The sequence below is a fragment of the Periplaneta americana genome, chromosome 8 (assembly GCF_040183065.1).
Source record: "Periplaneta americana isolate PAMFEO1 chromosome 8, P.americana_PAMFEO1_priV1, whole genome shotgun sequence".
Lineage (NCBI taxonomy): Eukaryota > Metazoa > Arthropoda > Insecta > Blattodea > Blattidae > Periplaneta > Periplaneta americana.
Genome location: NC_091124.1, coordinates 20,077,736 through 20,095,811, shown reverse-complemented (window position 1 = coordinate 20,095,811; position 18,076 = coordinate 20,077,736). Strand labels below are relative to the sequence as shown.

The 18,076-nt window shown below is 35.7% G+C and overlaps 1 protein-coding gene across 1 annotated transcript in view; it reads right to left on the bottom strand.

The window, feature by feature from the left end:
• Positions 1-12,323: 12,323 nt before the first annotated feature.
• The window catches only part of LOC138704536 (CLIP domain-containing serine protease B4-like), a 37,959-nt gene continuing 32,206 nt past the window's right edge, over positions 12,324-18,076 (bottom strand). The window contains exon 6 of the mRNA XM_069832530.1: positions 12,324-17,558. Coding sequence (XP_069688631.1) covers positions 17,236-17,558 — 323 coding nt within the window. The 3' untranslated portion in view covers positions 12,324-17,235. The remainder of the gene's footprint in view (positions 17,559-18,076) is intronic.

Genomic DNA, 18,076 nt, shown 5'->3' with positions numbered 1-18,076 from the left:
GAATTCCTAAAGACCGTTTTTGCAAAACTTGCAAACTGCAAAATTTGCAAAATTGAGATTTTGATGGATTCGTTAACATAAGGCAGGCCTCTACATGATGTTCAAAGCGTCTTAGTAAAATTGGTTTATTTCTCTTCATTGTAGTGTGTCAAAGTGGGATCGTTTTTTCAAAACTTGCTTTCTTCTATAAGTAAGAGATACAGCAAAACTTGCTTCATATAGTGTTTTGTCTCTCCTGTAAAATTTAGTGTTTTCAGTTGGCAAGTTTTGCAAAAACGATCCTTAATTTTAAAATCTAAGTTCCGCACTTTTCCGCACTTTAGGATTCTGCGTACGCGTAGAGTAAGACTATACCTGGCATATTTATTTATTTATTTATTTATTTATTTATTTAACCTAGTAGAGATGAGGCCATCAGGCTTTCTCTCCCCCTCTACCAGGGGATTACTACTACATTATTAAGAATACAATTACAATTAATATTAAATTTACAAATACAATAAAAATCAAAGTAGGCCTACTAAAAGATTAACTGACTGATAAAAGCTAGTCAGTTTATTGTAAAAGTTAAGAAGAGAGAATTTTTTTATTAACTAAGTAAAAATTAAACCTACTCTACGCAGTAAGAAAATGCTTAATGAGTTTGCTTTTGAACGCTACTAAATTCCGACAGTCTCTGATGTGACTGGGTAGGGTATTCCACAAGCGCGAGAGCGAGATGATGGATACGATGATCTCTTATGTGTTGGTATGGCTAGTATGCGGCTATTTTGCGTGCGTGTGAAGAGATTATGATATGATGACAGGTAACTGAAACGGGAGGCAAGGTAGGTAGGTGTAGAGGTGTGGAGGACTTGGAAAAGGAGAACAAGAGAATGAAAATTTCTACGTTCGTTAAGCCGTAGCGAGTTTGGAGTTTGGAAGGATGGGGTAATGTGGTCAGCGCAACGGACATCGCAGACGAAGCGAACACAAGAATTATGAACACGTTGTAATCTTGACATTGAGGTCAGTTAGTAGAGAATCACAATAATCGAAGTGGGGCATTACTACTGTTTCCACTAGTATTTTCTTGAGTGATAGCTTGAGGGATTTTCGAATGCTGTCTAAGGAATGTAGTATGGAAAGCACTTTTTTGATAATATAGGTTACTTGGTTATTCCAGTTTAAATATGTATCAAAGTAAACTCCAAGGTTTTTAACACAGATAGCAAAAGAGATTATTGTGTCGTTTAACTTGACTAGAAGAGCAGGAGTAATATTGCATAATAGATGTCGATGTCCCACTAGGATTGCTTGTGATTTTCTTGCATTGAGAGTCAAACCAAACTTTCTGGCCCATGCAGATACTGATTCAAGGTTCTCATTAAGATTGTGTATTGCGTCATTGAGTAAGTAAGGGGTTGTATGGATATAGATTTGTAAATCGTCTGCGTAAAGGTGATGCTTACAATGCTGTAGAGTCGAAGGAATGTCATATACGTAAATAGTGAATAGTAGTGGTGATAGAACTGATCCCTGTGGGATCCCAGAATCAACGATACGCCAAGAGGAAGTTCGACTTCCAATGCAAACACACTGCTGGCGTTCGCTGAGATAAGAGGAGAAACAAGAAACTGTGTTTCTGATAGTTGGAATGATCGTAATTTTCTCGTCAGTAAGTCGATATTTACAGTGTCAAACGCTTTACTGAAGTCAAGTAGTGTCAGTATTGTATTTTTACGTTCGTCTATAGCTTTTCGGATGTCTTCCGTTACTTCTGTGTCGAGTCCTAAAACCTGACTGATGTGTGTCCAAGAGTTCATATCTGTTTGGGTAGTCAATGAGTTGTCTGTGTACTATCCTCTCTAACGCCTTCGATTAGGTAGGTAGGATACTAATAGGTCGATAGTCGTTGGGAGTAGTCGGCGTTTTAACTTTGGGTATAGGGCGCACAAAGGCATTTTTCCAAGCTTTAGGAAAAATGGAAGTCGTCAGCGAAGCGTTGAAAATGTGTCAGTGTTGGTAAGATTACGTCAATAAGTTTATCATTGCGATACTAATGTCGTCAGAACCTGTCGCTTTGGATTTGTTGCGTTTAAGAGCTTTCTTCACGTCAATAGGTGTAACGTATGGAAAGTAAAATCTGTCTCTGAGTGGGTCAACTACCTGAGATTCTGCCATTGTCTGTCGCTGTGTGTTATGGTCAGTATTGTTAGTTGCAGAGTAATGAAGTGTTCGTTGAGGCGTTCTAAGGAGATGCTGATCTGTTGTTTCTGTCCTTTTATATTTCCAAATCCCATTGAGTTAATATTTTTCCACATGTCCCTAGTGTTTACATTTGACTCAATTAGTCCGTGCATATATTTCAGTTTGGTATTTCGTACTTCTTGATTCGTCGTATTTCTTAGTCGTTTGTAATTTCGTAGGTTATCAATTTTAACCCGTCTACATTTTCTGTAAGCGGCATCCCTGTCGGTCATCGGGTCTTTTATCTTAGTTGTCATCCATAGTGCTGGGCACCTTTTAAGACGTTTAGTTCTCCTATGTAAATTTCACAGAGGAAAAATTTGGGATTTTTTGTAGCCTTAGTTCAAAATGAAAAACATATTTTTTAAACATCATTTAAGCTCCTAGATAGTGTGTAATAAATTAAAAATACGTAGGTCTTTATTCGAATTGGAATCCGGTGTGGCTTAATGGATAGAGCGTCAGCACGTAGAGCTGAAAATTCAGGTTCGAATCCAGCTGCCGGAGAGAATTTTTCTCCGCTCCAACGATCCTTCATCATAGTATTCTGAAGCTAAAAGTGTGTTGTTAATTGCTTTGTACAGATTTTGTTTTTGAATTTTTAACTAAAAATGATATCATTTTTACGCACTTTTCACAAAAATTGTTACAAACCATATAACTTTAGGAACTTGATTCTTTACAGTTCAGTTATGCATCCTAACGTACAGTCTTAAAGAATTTACAAGTGTGGCGTGATTTGTAACAATTGTTGAGATAAATGCGTAAAAAAATGTAACTTTGTAGTCAAAAATCGAAAAAAAAAAAAATCTGTACGAAGGAACTATGGAATTCAAAACACATTTCTAGCTTCAGAATATTAGCTAATTAAAAAATAATATTCCTGAATAGTTCATTCTTTATTTGTGACATTCTTTTGCCCTTAAAACTCAAGAATAATGGTATTTTACAAACAACTTCAAATTATTGTAGGCCTAATTTTGAAAATATTGAGATTAGGACAAATGTTTATATGGCATTTTTTGCTCAGAATGTCTTCTGAAATAAGCTCCATAAAAGATGGTAAATCCCGTGAATCACCTTAAGCTTCATAAAAGACGGTAAATCCCGTGAATCACCCTGTATATAAATATGGCATAACGTACAAACTGGCAATCCTATCTTCGAATGGAAGCGTCGCAACACATATTGGTACTTGTGAACAGAAGCTAATTATTCACAAAGATCTAGTAAAGATGTCATCATCTAATTCAGTGTATTACTGCAAAATTTATTGCTGTTTCTAATGAAAAAGTAGGAAAGGATGATTGTATACGTAGTGATAATTCTCCTTCACCAGTTTTGATAAGAAAAACACATAAATTTTGCAATAATATACTAAATTAAATGATGTCGTCAACCTTATGAGAATTGTGACTATGTTCGTTTTTTCTCTGTACCCTTCATACATGTATGTATGTATGTATGAAGGAAAAAGCAATTTAAATGTACACGTGTGTATGTACCTATCTACTGATGGAATGTTGAAACTAGGTTGCTCGCAGAGTGTAGACCAGTTTTGGATCAAAAGAATCTATGAAAACTTCAAGCTTGCAAAAGAAGCTCTTAAATCTTTGATAACATTCGAAGACCCCCATATTTATGCAAAATAACCTTCTTGGCTATGATTACCATCAAAATTTGAAAGTGATATCACTATGTGTGTATCGAATACGAAGTCCAGGTTTGAGAACTACTTTCTAAAATCGGGCACATTTGTCGCATTAATAAAGTAATTTTTGTACTTTAGTGTATTAACAAATGACTTTTTCATTTTCATGTTATATTTTGTTTATGTTTCTGAGCACATAGGTAGTAAGTTATAGTGATGAGGGGTTTTTTTGTTTTATTTTGTAAATCATCTCACGACTCCCTTCAGCTCTTTACATAGACCCTCTGGGGATCGCTTAGATGTTGTTGCAAGATATCAAGTTAAAATAAGTAATATGTTTGATCAGCGAATAAAGAGTATTTTCCGTGGACCAAAAATTGTACTTTCCCTTAAAAAAAATCAGCGAATGAAGAGAAAGTATTTCCCCTGGAATGATTAGGACATGCTTCACAAACTTCTCTGTACAGTTGGCCTTAATTGTTTGGGCGTGACTTTTAGCTACCGGTACTTACCTATATTCTAGAGTCGTTCCATGACAAGTTAACTTAAATACCCATTTTCAATTTAAAAAATCGGAGTGTGGCTGTGTCGGGGACATGACCGTGTGTTTTACGTTAATACGTATGGCTTAAATAGACAGATCTCCTATGAGATATGTCGTTTGACTCCAAAATCAGCGCATTAACATATCGGAGTATAGAGATATACTGGGTGTTCAGTTCAAAGTGTGTCATGGCTCGCTGTATGCCGTCACGTGGCTAGTGGATGAGCCTAGAGAATTCAATCTTCCTACACTTCCGCAGAAGTGTATTACTTATCTGCCAGAGAAGTTGCCTAGCAAGTACGGCGTTCATTCAGAAGAGTGCTTACCGATACGTACGGTAACGCCGGTACTGGCAGGAATGTGAACTGTTTCGAAACATATACTGAGGTGAGTTTTTTCTTACTGTCGGGATATGGCGAGAGGGTTAAAACCATTACTTACGTATTTGTTGACATTAACTTCGACGGTCAACATGGACACGGAGCATTTGATTTGTATTGTGGAATGTTGCCATACGCAACCGATGATAACAAATACCCTGCGTACGACTTGGCCGCGCAAAACACAGTTCGAAAGAGGTTATGGTAGTACACAGACAGTACAGACGGCCATCTGTTGCTACGCCGTTCAAGTTATACCGTACACGTTCTCAAGTTCAGATTGAACGCCTTGATTAATAGGCAACTTCTCTGACACAAAAGCTGAAACTCGCTTCAAATCGCTGACTCATCAACAGTGACGTCATGACACACTTTGAAATGAACACCCATACTAGCCTTAAATTTTCGCCTACGCCCAAAATGACCCCCATTCACCACGGACCCTCACCGGCGTCTCGCGCATCCGCGACACCAACTCAAGGTCATGCTCGTATCGTAGTCGTATACCCGATCGAATGAAACCACATTTATTTCAATCTTATTATTTATTAGTCACGAAGTTAGTGCCGGAATTGATCAACCTGCAAACATTACATCGCCGTTTCCGTCCTGATACCCTATTGTCGGTTTGATTTTACAGACATATTCACGTCAAAATATCATTTTTGCACGATGATGCGTTATTTCGTAGTTACTGTTGTTGTTGACATGCCATGTAAGCTGGTATTATACTACACGGTGACTGGTTAATATAGTAACTCCAGAAATAATAATAACAGTGTTATTATCTTTACTTACCCCACGTAAACAATTTGGCTTACAGAAAAATCGCACAGACAGTCAGTTCTCAAGTGATCTACAGCAACCACATGTAAATTAAAACAAAACTATTTACAGTAAAATTAAATGTACAATTAGTACAGTTCTTAAAACTGATTGAAACAAAACAAACTACCAATTGTTTCTCATGAGATTTTTTCTGAATTAGCCATTGTTATCGAACGTAAAGTCAGTTATACCGTTTCATATCTTATTTTCTATTTTTAGGGCACTAATGAATCACACCCAAGCTTCCACGCCGCTTCTACTTGTAGGTCTACTTCTTCATTTTCTGATATGTCAGCGTGTTCAGTATTACTGACGATCGTATCAGCCGTCGACCTGGTTGGCGAGTTGGTATAACGCTGGCCTTCTATGCCCAAGGTTGCGGGTTCAATCCCGGGCCAGGTCAATGGCATTTAAGTGTGATTAAATGCGACAGGCTCATGTCAGTAGATTTACTGGCGTGTAAAAGAACTCCTGCGGGACAAAATTCCGGCACATCCGGCGACGCTGATATAACCTTTGCAGTTGCGAGCGTCGTTAAATAAAACATAACATTAACATCGTATCAGCCATGATATATTATAATTAGAGACCGGGTTTTGAAGGGAATCCCTTTTTTATTTCAACAGAAAACATGAAACAATTAATTACGATGATCAAAACTATCTTCCACCGGCCAATTTATCTGATTTTGACTTCCCTTTTATCCCTTTTTTAATCCATATTCTCTTTTTCCCCCTTTTTAAAAACATGGCTTATTTTGAGAGAATATCGCAAACATTTAGATAATTTTCCTTTATTTTTTTCCGATAGGCCTATAACTTCCTGAGCAAGCGAGAATAAATGTCGTTCTTCTTCTGATTCCAGACATTGAAAAACTAATTAAGTGTGCTGATTTAGAGTTTAGGATAAAAAGAAAATTTTCACCTCTGGTTTCAGTTGATGTTGAGCGGTCATTTTCTGTTTTTAAAGACATTCTGCATTCAAAGAGACAGAATCATATTGAAATGTTGAATGTGACCAAATACAACACTTTCCTTATGTTGTGAAGCGATAAATGTAAGCTTGTGTGTGCTATGTATATTCATGAATATGCTGAAGTGTGTTTTGGGAAGTAATATAGTCTTCTTTAAGTCCTTTTTTCGATATAACTTTCCCTTTTTTGTCCTTTTTTGATGAAAAGTTTTCTCTTTAAAATCTGGTCTCTAATTATAATAAATTCTTAAATCTTTCAACTAAATACTTAGATTAAATTAATGATTATCTAAACTTTACTTAGGCCTACTGCAAGAGTGTGCACATTTCTATTGTAACATGCGATGAGTAAATTGCCCTACAAAATGATAACACACAGCCAGTTCTCAATGCATTCAACTCACCCATTTATATTTTCATGCAATGCATAAAAATAAAAACCATTTTATAAGAATTACTTGTTTAAATTTAAACTACGGTTATCGTGCAGAAAATAGTATACTATATTTGTTTGTTAAGTGCGTAACAGAATCTCGGAAATGGAAAATTGTTGAGTGTTTCTCGTCTCTCAAACTTTTCCTCGATTCTCTTACGATGTACTTACTCCGCACATATTGTTTAAACACCCTAATTTCACTGATCACTAGATCATTTTAGCTGATTCAAGAAACAGTTTATAATAGACAGTACGAGCTGTATTCATAGACATTCTTAACGCGGTCTTTCGGTGGATGATCAGCGAACTAAGGTTTTTCGTATTCATAAATCAGTGTCAGCTATATGATATCATATGAATCATGTTTAGCACACTCGTAGCCCGGGCTAACGAAATGTCTATGAATACCACCCTATATGTTTTATGTAAGATCTTAGACAATTTTAACTTGCAAAATCTCAGAAAAGAAAAGAAAATGAATGGGTTTGAAGGAAAATGAAATATTAGGTTTAAAATAGTGATCAAAGTCAAAATAATAAAAGAAATAACACACTTCAAGTACTTAGGAGAATATGTACTTATATCTAAGGAAAAGATGTAGGCCTAAATGAGAAAATAAATAATGTCAATAGGATAAACGGGATTACAAAAAGAATTTGGAGATGCAAAGTCAGGAAAAACACATAATAAAATCATTTCCATTTTGTAGACTCACGATGCTTTAGAATGATTATACTACGTGTAATAAGAAAATAATAGACAATCAATTCGAAACTTCATCAGACCTGAATTGTGAAGTTATTAGGCCTACGTACAGTTTCCTACCTCGATAAGAAGAGAGACGTTGGTGTAAGTAAAATCGGACTTTGATCGAGGAAGTAGAACATTTCTCACATCTCAGGATGAGTGGCAGGGATTAGTTTCCCACAGTAGCAAAAATGAGTCATAATGAAATATTCACTTGCGTACGTAGACGTGGACTTTGAAACTAGTAACAATAATTATTATGTCGTTATCATCTATGATCAAAGTCCGCTCCTTTGCAACAAAGAGGAAGAGAATGACTCGGAAGGTGAAGAATTAATATCGTGATTTGGATTTCTTCACCATCACAATTTTTAGAAGCCTCATGTAGGTTCTATACAGGGTGTTTCAAAAATAGAGGACATAATAATTAGATAACAAAAAGTTTATTACAACATGTGTCCGGAAATGCTTGGTTTCCGAGTAATGGTCTTCAAAACAGTAATATTCACCGGAACGGTTTTCTTCTTGCCTTTACAGCAGATTTTCAAAATGTCCACCTACTGCTTGAATACAGGCCTCATGTCGATGTCTCATGGCCCTGCGAACACGATCCCAAATTCCAGGAGTATTGCGTATTTCCTCACAACCTGCCACAATTCGATTCCGAAGAGATTCTATGTCAGGCACCAATGGTTTTAAATGGCCCCACAAGTAGAAATCGATACGGTTCAAATCAGGTGAGCGTGGAGGCCAAGCAAGTGGGCCACCTCTACCTATCCATCGATCAGGGTACCACAAACGATGAGCCAGCGCAGCATTGCGTCCGCCTTACCGTACATGAAGTGCACTTCTGCTAGCTCCTGATTTGAGTACATGTCGCACAGTACAACGCCAAACACAACACTCAATGTGCCCTTCGCCTCGGAGTAATTGTCAGAGAGTCCTCTGTTAATATCTTCTGTCACGGCAACTACCTTCGGGAAGAAAAACGTTCCGGTGAATATCACTGTTTTGAAGGCCGTAACTCGGAAACCAAGCATTTCTGGACACATGTTGTAATGAACTTTTTGTATTGTCTACATATGGGGAATACATACCTGAAATTATGCCCTCTATTTTTTAAACATCCTGTATGATAAGACTATATGTATATAGACAGAGTGGTTTACTTAACATTTCACGTCCGATTACATTTGTATATTCTCCTGGGCTTCAGTAATGTCTAATTTCATAACCTTAATCTTAATCATCATCCTAAGGCACCACAACTTCAAAATTGAAAGTTTTGGCCTTCTCAATAATTCTCTTCCAGACACTTCTGTCTATGGCTGCCTTCAAATTAGTCACTTTCATTTTCTTCAGGTCATACATCACATCATCTTCCAATCTCAATTCAGGTCAGCCGACTGCTCTACTTGCTATAGGTTTCCATTTATATAACTTTTTTACCTCTGTGGTCATCCATTCTTATTACGTGTCCCAACCGTCCTATTCTGAGTGATCTAATATAATTAATTATATTTTGATTTTTGATTAGCTTATTTAATTCGCTATTAGTTTTCATTCTCCAATTATTATCTGCTCCTTTATTTGGTCCAAAAATTCTTCTGAGTAAATGGCTGATATATCTTGATATAGGCCTAATAATGCACTTGTAACATATTTCCTGGGAGCCATGATTCGCACTATAACAGGATGTTAAAAGCGCTGGAATATGCCATGTTAATTTAACAATATTGTGACAGCGACGTGAGATTCGAACTCACGACCAGCGTCCTGCAAGAGAGCAGATCGCGCGGGCTTCACGGAGCACTGAGGGACGGCGCGCGGCGGAGAGAAGAGAGGGGAAAGGGCCTACGCGGCGAGGGAAAGTGCGCGCGCAACTGCTGCGAACGGAGTGAAGGGGGGACGGACCCTCCCGACTCTTCCAGAAGTCCGTCCGAAGTGAAGATAGCCAGATAATTCGAGAAGTCGTACTTTCCAGAAACTGTGGTGTGAGTATAAATTACGCGCGCAAGTGAACGCGAGCAGTTTTCAATTTATTCAGTCAGTGAGTAAGCCAGAGCAAGCAAGCCAGTCTTGTGTACCGGAGTTCGACTCGAGTGTGCGTCCGCAACTGTGTCAGCATCCGAAGGCCTGAGTTCGAGTGCAGTGGACCGCAGTTGGAGGGACCTGAGTTCGAGTGCAGTGGACCGCAGTTGGAGGGACCTGAGTTCGAGTACAGTGGACTGTCTCTGAAAGTCTGTGGTTCGAGATACTGTGAACTTGAGTGACTGAGCTAGAAGAACTGTGAACTGAGAACTGACAGTTCTGATTTGTAAATAGTGCTTTGTAAATATTAGTTAAGATTAACAGTCATTGTTGTTCGTAATAGTCCAAGTAAATTGTCATTGTCGTCAGTGGAGTGCACTAACGAATACTGTGTTACTGTGTGGAGAGCAAATCCCATTGTTGACGAGAGCGTTTAAGGTGAATTGTAGAAAGGAATTATTGTTGGAAGAATAAAATCCTATTGTTGAGTTGAAATAAAGTTACAATACGTTTAACATGAAATAAGCAGTAACAAGAGTTGATGAAACATCTCTTCTGTTAAGTTCACTGTTCAACTGCTTTAACGATATGTTAAAGATTTAATAAAGGTTGGTGAAACGGGATCTAATAGTTACAAGTGATATGATATGATGTAATACAGAAAGACATGAAGTGTTCGAAAACAGTTATCTTATAAGTAGCTTAAATTGACCATTATTTGCGACACGAACACATAATGGACATTCAGTCATTTATCTTATCTTAATAATTATTGTAATTATTTTATTTCTGTTTATTTGTAATATTAGTTAGCCATAATGGGTTATTTAAAACCTTACGATAATGTAAAAATTTCTTCGTTGCTAAGCTACCGCTGGAATATATAAATGAAATGTCTGCTACTAATCAACAAATTTCATTCTGTAAGGTACCAGTGTCATTATTTCACATGTGAAGTAATCAGTTATTTCTGACAGTTACTAATAGTTGAATAAACAGTACACTATGCCACTAGGATAAGATAAAGTAACTTTATTCCAATAGCCTATTCAGGATAGGTTTACTTCTGATATGTAAGGCTATTTAGAAAACCCCGAATTTTGTTACAATAATCAATAAAATTAATTAATTACTAAATTAAGATCAACGTAAATCTGTGGACAATGCTTATCAGATTTATTTAAAGATTTACATTACTGGTTTTCTCACAGTACTTAATTATTATGTTTTATAAACAATGTAATCGTACCAACATAATAGTAATATACGTTACAAGAGCGGTATGTTGACGTTTTCATGGTAGAGGAAAAGATTGAAAAAGCGAAACGTAGTTGAGCTTTTTTAATTTCCGAGAACATGAAAACAAACATACCGCTCGTGTATCGTATATTTTTTTGTGCGAAGATCGTTTATTACATACCTGAAAGACGAATTTATAATAAGTTACAATGAAATCTCCATGTTGGTTTCTGTTTAATGACGGCAACTTCGAAAAACCAAAATATCTTTCTTCAACATTGTTGCTATAAAATGTTTTCTGTGTTTACTATACTCCAGCAGGCCGTGATATACGTCTGTCTTTTTTCCCCAGTCTATAAATGCGAACTTAAAACAAACGGTAAGGTTATGTAATGATTTATTTTTCATTTTAATATTTTAACAATATTATTTATATAACATATTGCAGTAATAACATCGGCATCTGGAATCTTGTTGATTTTTTCACGGCTTCCTTAATGTTACTTGTATCAGGAATGCAATAAGTTTCGTGGAGTAGTAGACTTTACTTAATTTTTGCAAATATTTAAAAACAATAATTAACATTTCAATTTAGGTGAAATTGCAGTGGTAAGTTTCCAATTTATAATTATTACTATGTTAAATGTCTCTAAAAATAATATGTTAAAAGCCTAAAGCAGTAAAATGAATGTGGCGCTTAAGCGGTAAGAAGAGGGAAATTATTATGCGTGTTACGTTGGGAATACTGAATGTGGTATTTCACACTTACCGCGTATTGGTTCTGTGCGGAAAACAAGCAAATACGCACGATCTCGCACAAAATCTTTTACCTTCATTTTGTAGAGGGATTGCTCATCCCGAAATAATTCAGGATTACTCATAATTATCATCTTGATATTTCGTAACCATCACTGGAACCGGTCTTCATAAATGTGATATAAGTTACAAAAAAATTCAAAGTTAGTCTATGAATGGAAATTAAATTCTTTATCGACAACATTATATTCTGTCAATACCAAAAGAAAACTATATTTTTAAATAAATTATTTATTTTCTTTTGCCATAAATATGACAGGGCTTTTACATCAGTGCAGCCAACTTTCCTTCGTATTCGGTATTGTTACTGGATTACTTTGTTATTATTAGTTACTGAAAAGTAACTAATAATTAAATGTGATGAGTAAGACTAACTTATTAATGAAGTTCTGGAGCTTATTGTTATAAGGAAGCTTTTGATGGAAAGTCTTATATTTTAAATGCCGATACTTAAAGTCTTTAGCGAGAAATAATTTAATTTATCTTAAATACATAATTTGTAACATACTTTACAGTTATCAAAGTCTAATACTGGTATATGAAATGCAAATTTTATTGCGTCCAGATTGTCATGAACATGGTACACAGTCTTATATTTCAAGAATCTTTAGTAGATTCTCTCGGATTACTTTTATTCTGAACGACATTTTTCATTGCTGTTTTACAGTTGTTATAATAACAATACGAACACAGAAATAAAAATAACACAGTCATATTATAAAGATTTACCTTGTTAAAAGCGCAAAGATTTATATATCTAACATTTCTGGAGTGTCAACTGCATGTTTCTCGCAATAGTTTAAAATTTTTTCGTTTGTTATGCCCTCCTACATTTTGTTGTGTCCAAAATGCCTCTTCCTTACACAATCTCATGCTTCAGTTTTATTACATGTAAATCTTAGTGAGTACTAATATTTACAGTTTTCTCTTTTCATCTTGTAATTCAGTGTTATTTAGCTTCAGAAGTGTGGGAATGGTAATGATCGTTTCTTAATTTTGGAAGTAGGTAGGCCTAGTGATTTTTAAAATATATAATTTAACTTAAGTTGCATTAATTCAACTTTTAATATTAATTTCCATGTAATGCCCATAATATTTAATGATTCTGGTACGGATTGGTATGAAAGCATGAATCCAGAAATATGCATGCATATGTGCACGAAAATGTGGTGCAATGTTAAACGAAATTATGTTATTACTACTAGTTGTATTGTGATATAAATCTAACCAATTAATTTATATTTTTCTCTATTATTGAGGAGTGTCATGCAAGTCACCTGCCTTTGAATAATGTTTTACGCATTGAAAATGTTCTTTGCATATCATAAGCTAACAGTAACACAAAATTGTGAAATTTTAAGTAGCTTCAGGTTGTAAAATAACTACATTTCTTTCACTAGTCATTTATCATGAACAACATGCCGCTATCTTCATGAGCATGTACTTAAAAATGAAGAAATATCAGTAAAAATAGGGCTATGAACTCTCTTGAAAAAAAAAAACTTAAATATACATAAGAAAATCATTCCATGAAATTTGCGTTTGTACGTACAATGAAACATATACCGGTAATTGGTAATTTTATACTTGGTAGGAGAAGTGTTCGTGCAGTTATGTAAGTTTTTTTTAAGTGATACAAAAAATTCTGTTGATTTCTATTCTTTGTCCAGAGCAATGTATTTGAATACAATGGATATAATAATTTATTTAATTTCAGCCGCAAATTATAGACTGATTCTCAACAGAAATGCATGCGTCGTGGACCAAATAATTAAAAACGAAGTATTTGGCGCAGGATATTTTATTTGAAAGTAATACGAGTATTAAGACGAGTCATTTCTTGAATTTGTCTTCTGAAAAAAAAAACCAAGAATCAACAGTATTTTTTTGTATTGTTTAAAGCAAAACTGACGTACTTACATTACCAATAACACAGACGATGACATAATTTTAAAACAATATTATTTTTTCGCAAATGTTCCAAAATGCTGTTTGCTTTAAGTGAGGTAAGTAGTGATGGTATTTTAACTTCTTCAAATATCGCAAGTCATATTGTACCTAAAAGACATAAATATTATAGTAATTGAATTATCGTAATCAGCTGACATTTACATTGCACTTACTGGAGATGAAAGGTTTTAGTATTTCCAGGTCATGTGAAATTTATACGGCTGTTATATTGTTATAATCATCTCGTAATAGTATTCTACTTCTCAATATATATTTTGTTTTGCATTTCCTTTGCTTGAAAAGTTGTTACAGTTTGTTGTCAGGATTACCAGATTACAAAAATATATGTTGCATAAAGCAAGAGGGAAATAATGTTGGTCTCTTAGGAATGAAAACCAGATTAATTTTACATGTGTGCAATATATACTACTCAAAGAATACTAGTAATAATGTACAGCCTTAGATACAATTGATGGCGCGACTCTTGGTGGTGGAATATTAATATGCGTTACAAGAGCGGTATGTTGAAGTTTTCATGTTCGAGGAAAAGTTTGAAAAAGCTAAACGTAGTTGAGCTTTTTTAATTTCCGAGAATTGAAAGAAAACATACCGCTCGTGTATTGTACATTACTTTGTGCGAAGATCGTTTATTACATACCTGAAAGAGGAATTTCTAATTAGTTGCAATGAAATCTCAATCTTGGTTTCTGTTCAATGACGGCAATTTTGGAAAACAAAAATATCTATCTTCAACACTGTTGCTTTAAAATGTTTTCTGTGTTTACTATACTCCAGCAGGCCGTGATATACGTCTGTCTTTTTTTCCCCCAGTATATAAATGCGAACTTAAAACAAACGGCTTCCTTAATGTTACATGCATCACGAAATGCAGTAACTTTAGTGGAGTTGTAGAGTTTACTTAATGTTTGCAAATATTTAAAAACAATAATTAACAGTGCAATTTAGGTGAAATTGCAGTGGTAAGTTTCCAATTTATAATTATTACTATATTGAACGTCTCTAAAAATAATATGTTAAAAGCCTAAAGCAATAAAATGAATATGTCACTTAAGCGGTAAGAAGAGGGAAATTGTTATGTGTGTTCGATTGGGAATACTGAATGTGGAATTTTAGACTTACCGCGGGTTGGTTTTGTGCGGAAACCAAGCAAATACGCACGATCTCGCACAAAAGTTTTTATCGCACTACTTACTTACGCTAAATTCTTTTCCCTGGGACTTCTTCTAGCTACTTAGGGACGATATACAACGAAACAGAATGAATATTATTACCTCAACTAGTGGTTTGCCTGTGAACCTGACCCCCTTCCTCTGATCATGCGCAGTGCCTTCTTTCTGAGACTGAAAATATCTATGCGCCATCATATTATTTCTAAGATTGTACATCCTTTCACGTAATATTTCGTTTCAGAACTGTACTGTGACTGTTCTTTTATTTGTTTTAAAGTACTTTGAATTAAACCATTCATGTATTAATATTTTATATGTTTTTTTTTTCAAGAAAGAATGATGTATTTATCTAAATATTCTAAATATTAGCTTACAACCTAAAAGATGAAATAGTGACTTGGCCGAAATTCTGTGATTGTCATATCGGAGCAAGGATACAGCAAGAGAATAGGTATGAAGGAGGATATCGTACATATAACTCGTAGGGCTGTAAAAGTAATAGGATAATATATTCTTTGTACGAGCGAAGAAAGGAGGCCAAGTGTTATCTGTCACTACACAGCATTGGACGACATTTGAAGTAGGTTACGACGATTATGGAATGCATTATGATAGAAGAGTATGGAGAATACGAACTTGGTCATGGAGGTTGCTCAGGATCTTTCGATGACTGGGAGCGACAAGGTATTTGTCTCCCTTGTATTTTATTCGGCAGTTTTCCTCCCCAAAACAGGTCACGAAAAAATAAACTCAATACTAAATTTATTGCAAATGTTTTTTTTTTCTGTTAATGGAATGTAAATATATACAGAGTGGAAGTAATATACGAGTAACTATGCACATTTTAACAACTTATTCTTTGGATAGAGTACAACAAAAAATTCTAATACCATATCAGTCCCAAATGAATACTTTTCTCAGAAAAAAATAATTCTCTCCTAAATCTTAACACTGTTTTACTTGATAGGTACTATGCCTACAACTCTGATAGTTGTTCTTATTAGAGAAACTGATAAGGAATGATTTGAAGGGTTCAGAATCATAGTGGGCCAAGCGCCATTTACTAAAACCGTAGAAAATAAGGGTTAAAATAAAGTTATTACCATAATTCAATGGAAACATATAGCAAGTAATATAAAGTATGCACATTAAAACTAAATGATATGTCAGTCTTCATTAAACTATGGTATTCACTTAAATTTAACCCTTGCTTTCTCAATGGGGATCATTAATAAAATCATGAAACCTTCACTAGTACAAAGACACACAAGAATAGGCTTGTATAAAACCTTGGCACAGCCAGTATTAAGCTATGGTAGCGAAGCGTGGACTGTGAAGAATAAAGATGTCAGTAGAATAACAGCAAGTGAGATGAGGTTTATGAGAGCAATAGCTGGATATACTCGCTGGGATCGTAAAAAAAAATGAGGACCTAATGCAAGAACTTCAATTAGAACCCATTATACAGTTCATCAGCAAATATCAACTTCAGTGGAAGGGTCATCTCGAACGAATGAATCGATGCAGAATTCCAAGAGCACTGTTTCATTACCATCTATATGGCAAAAGATCTCTAGGCCGTCCAAAGAAGAGATGGTCTGAAAATTCTAGTTTGAGACCGTAACAGGCCACTTGGCCTAATACTTGTTAGGAAGATGATGATGATGATGATGATGATGATGATGCTTTCTCCGTTTCTGATAAATGGCGCTTGGCCCACTATGACTCTGAATCCTTCATTTATCCCTTTGCAATTTAATGGACTATTTTCTTGCAAATTAAATATGGAAAATGTAATGCTTATCGTTATTTTCTGCCATTACGAAATCTGGCAACCCTGCTACGGTGACTAAGGAACGGAATGCTGCTATTGAGACCGAGCGCGTATGTGTCTTCATAATGAACCTGCGATGCGCTGTTGCCAAACTACGCAGACTTTTAGCCTAATTTTATAATTTTACATGTACATAAGTACAAAATGCATAATAGGATTTTTATTTATTTTAATGTGTCCTATTGCCCCATCCAATCTGCACATTTATGTCACTTCCACCCTGTATACTGTACTTATTTATATATCTGGACCGCTTAGGCTAAATATGAGATCCATTCAGTCTCAAACCATAGCTTGAGTTTCTTAAGCGACAGTTCAGTCGCCTTAGGGATTACTCCTATTTCAGTACAAAGTAGGTAACTGAACTCGTCAGCACCCTACGACACAATCACTCGGTGAGCTGGCTGACGATCCAGTTGGCATACTTCGCGACTCGTGTGTACACCCCTGGCCAGTCCTTCTTGCCGCATGGATCCGGTCCATATGACACCACGCCGGCCACATACAGACGTGACCTGCCATCGCGACTGGAGGTCCCCGTGCTCATGAGAGGTCCTCCACTGTCGCCCGTGCATGAATCCTTGCCCTCTTCGCCACCCGCGCACACTTGTCCATCACCAATCTCACGCCTCTTCTGTTGGTACACTTCCCCGCACTTCTGGTTGCTTACCACAGGTACCCCCACTTTTAGTTTGAGGGGACTTTCTTTCACTGCAAAAAATTAATAATTAGCTATATGTGAAAGTATAATGAACTATGTGTCACATTTTATAAGACTACGATGGCTCATTTCCGATCTCTGGAAACGAATTTGAATGACGTCATATGCGTCAGGAGCGTGGCTAATGAGAAAGACAGGCTTCGGCGCGAATCTGAGTCATGTGGTTATGGTCTAGTCATGGCCATCTTGACAATCGCCTAATATAAATACATTGATTAAAGTTAACGCTTTGTTAAAAACATAAAATTCACAACATAGAACAAACACACATACTAAACACCGACATCAACAAACACGCAGAGAAAATAATATACTGGCATCGATATGTAGATGACGTAATAGTCTTATATAGGCCTAATGGAAACAAAAGACAAATAAAAAACCTACATCAAAAACTCAACAAAATACATCCCAAATTAAAGTATACAGTAGAAATGGAACATAACCAAGCTATAAACTTCTTAGACATCACCATAACCAAAACAAATAACAGACACGAATTCAAAAT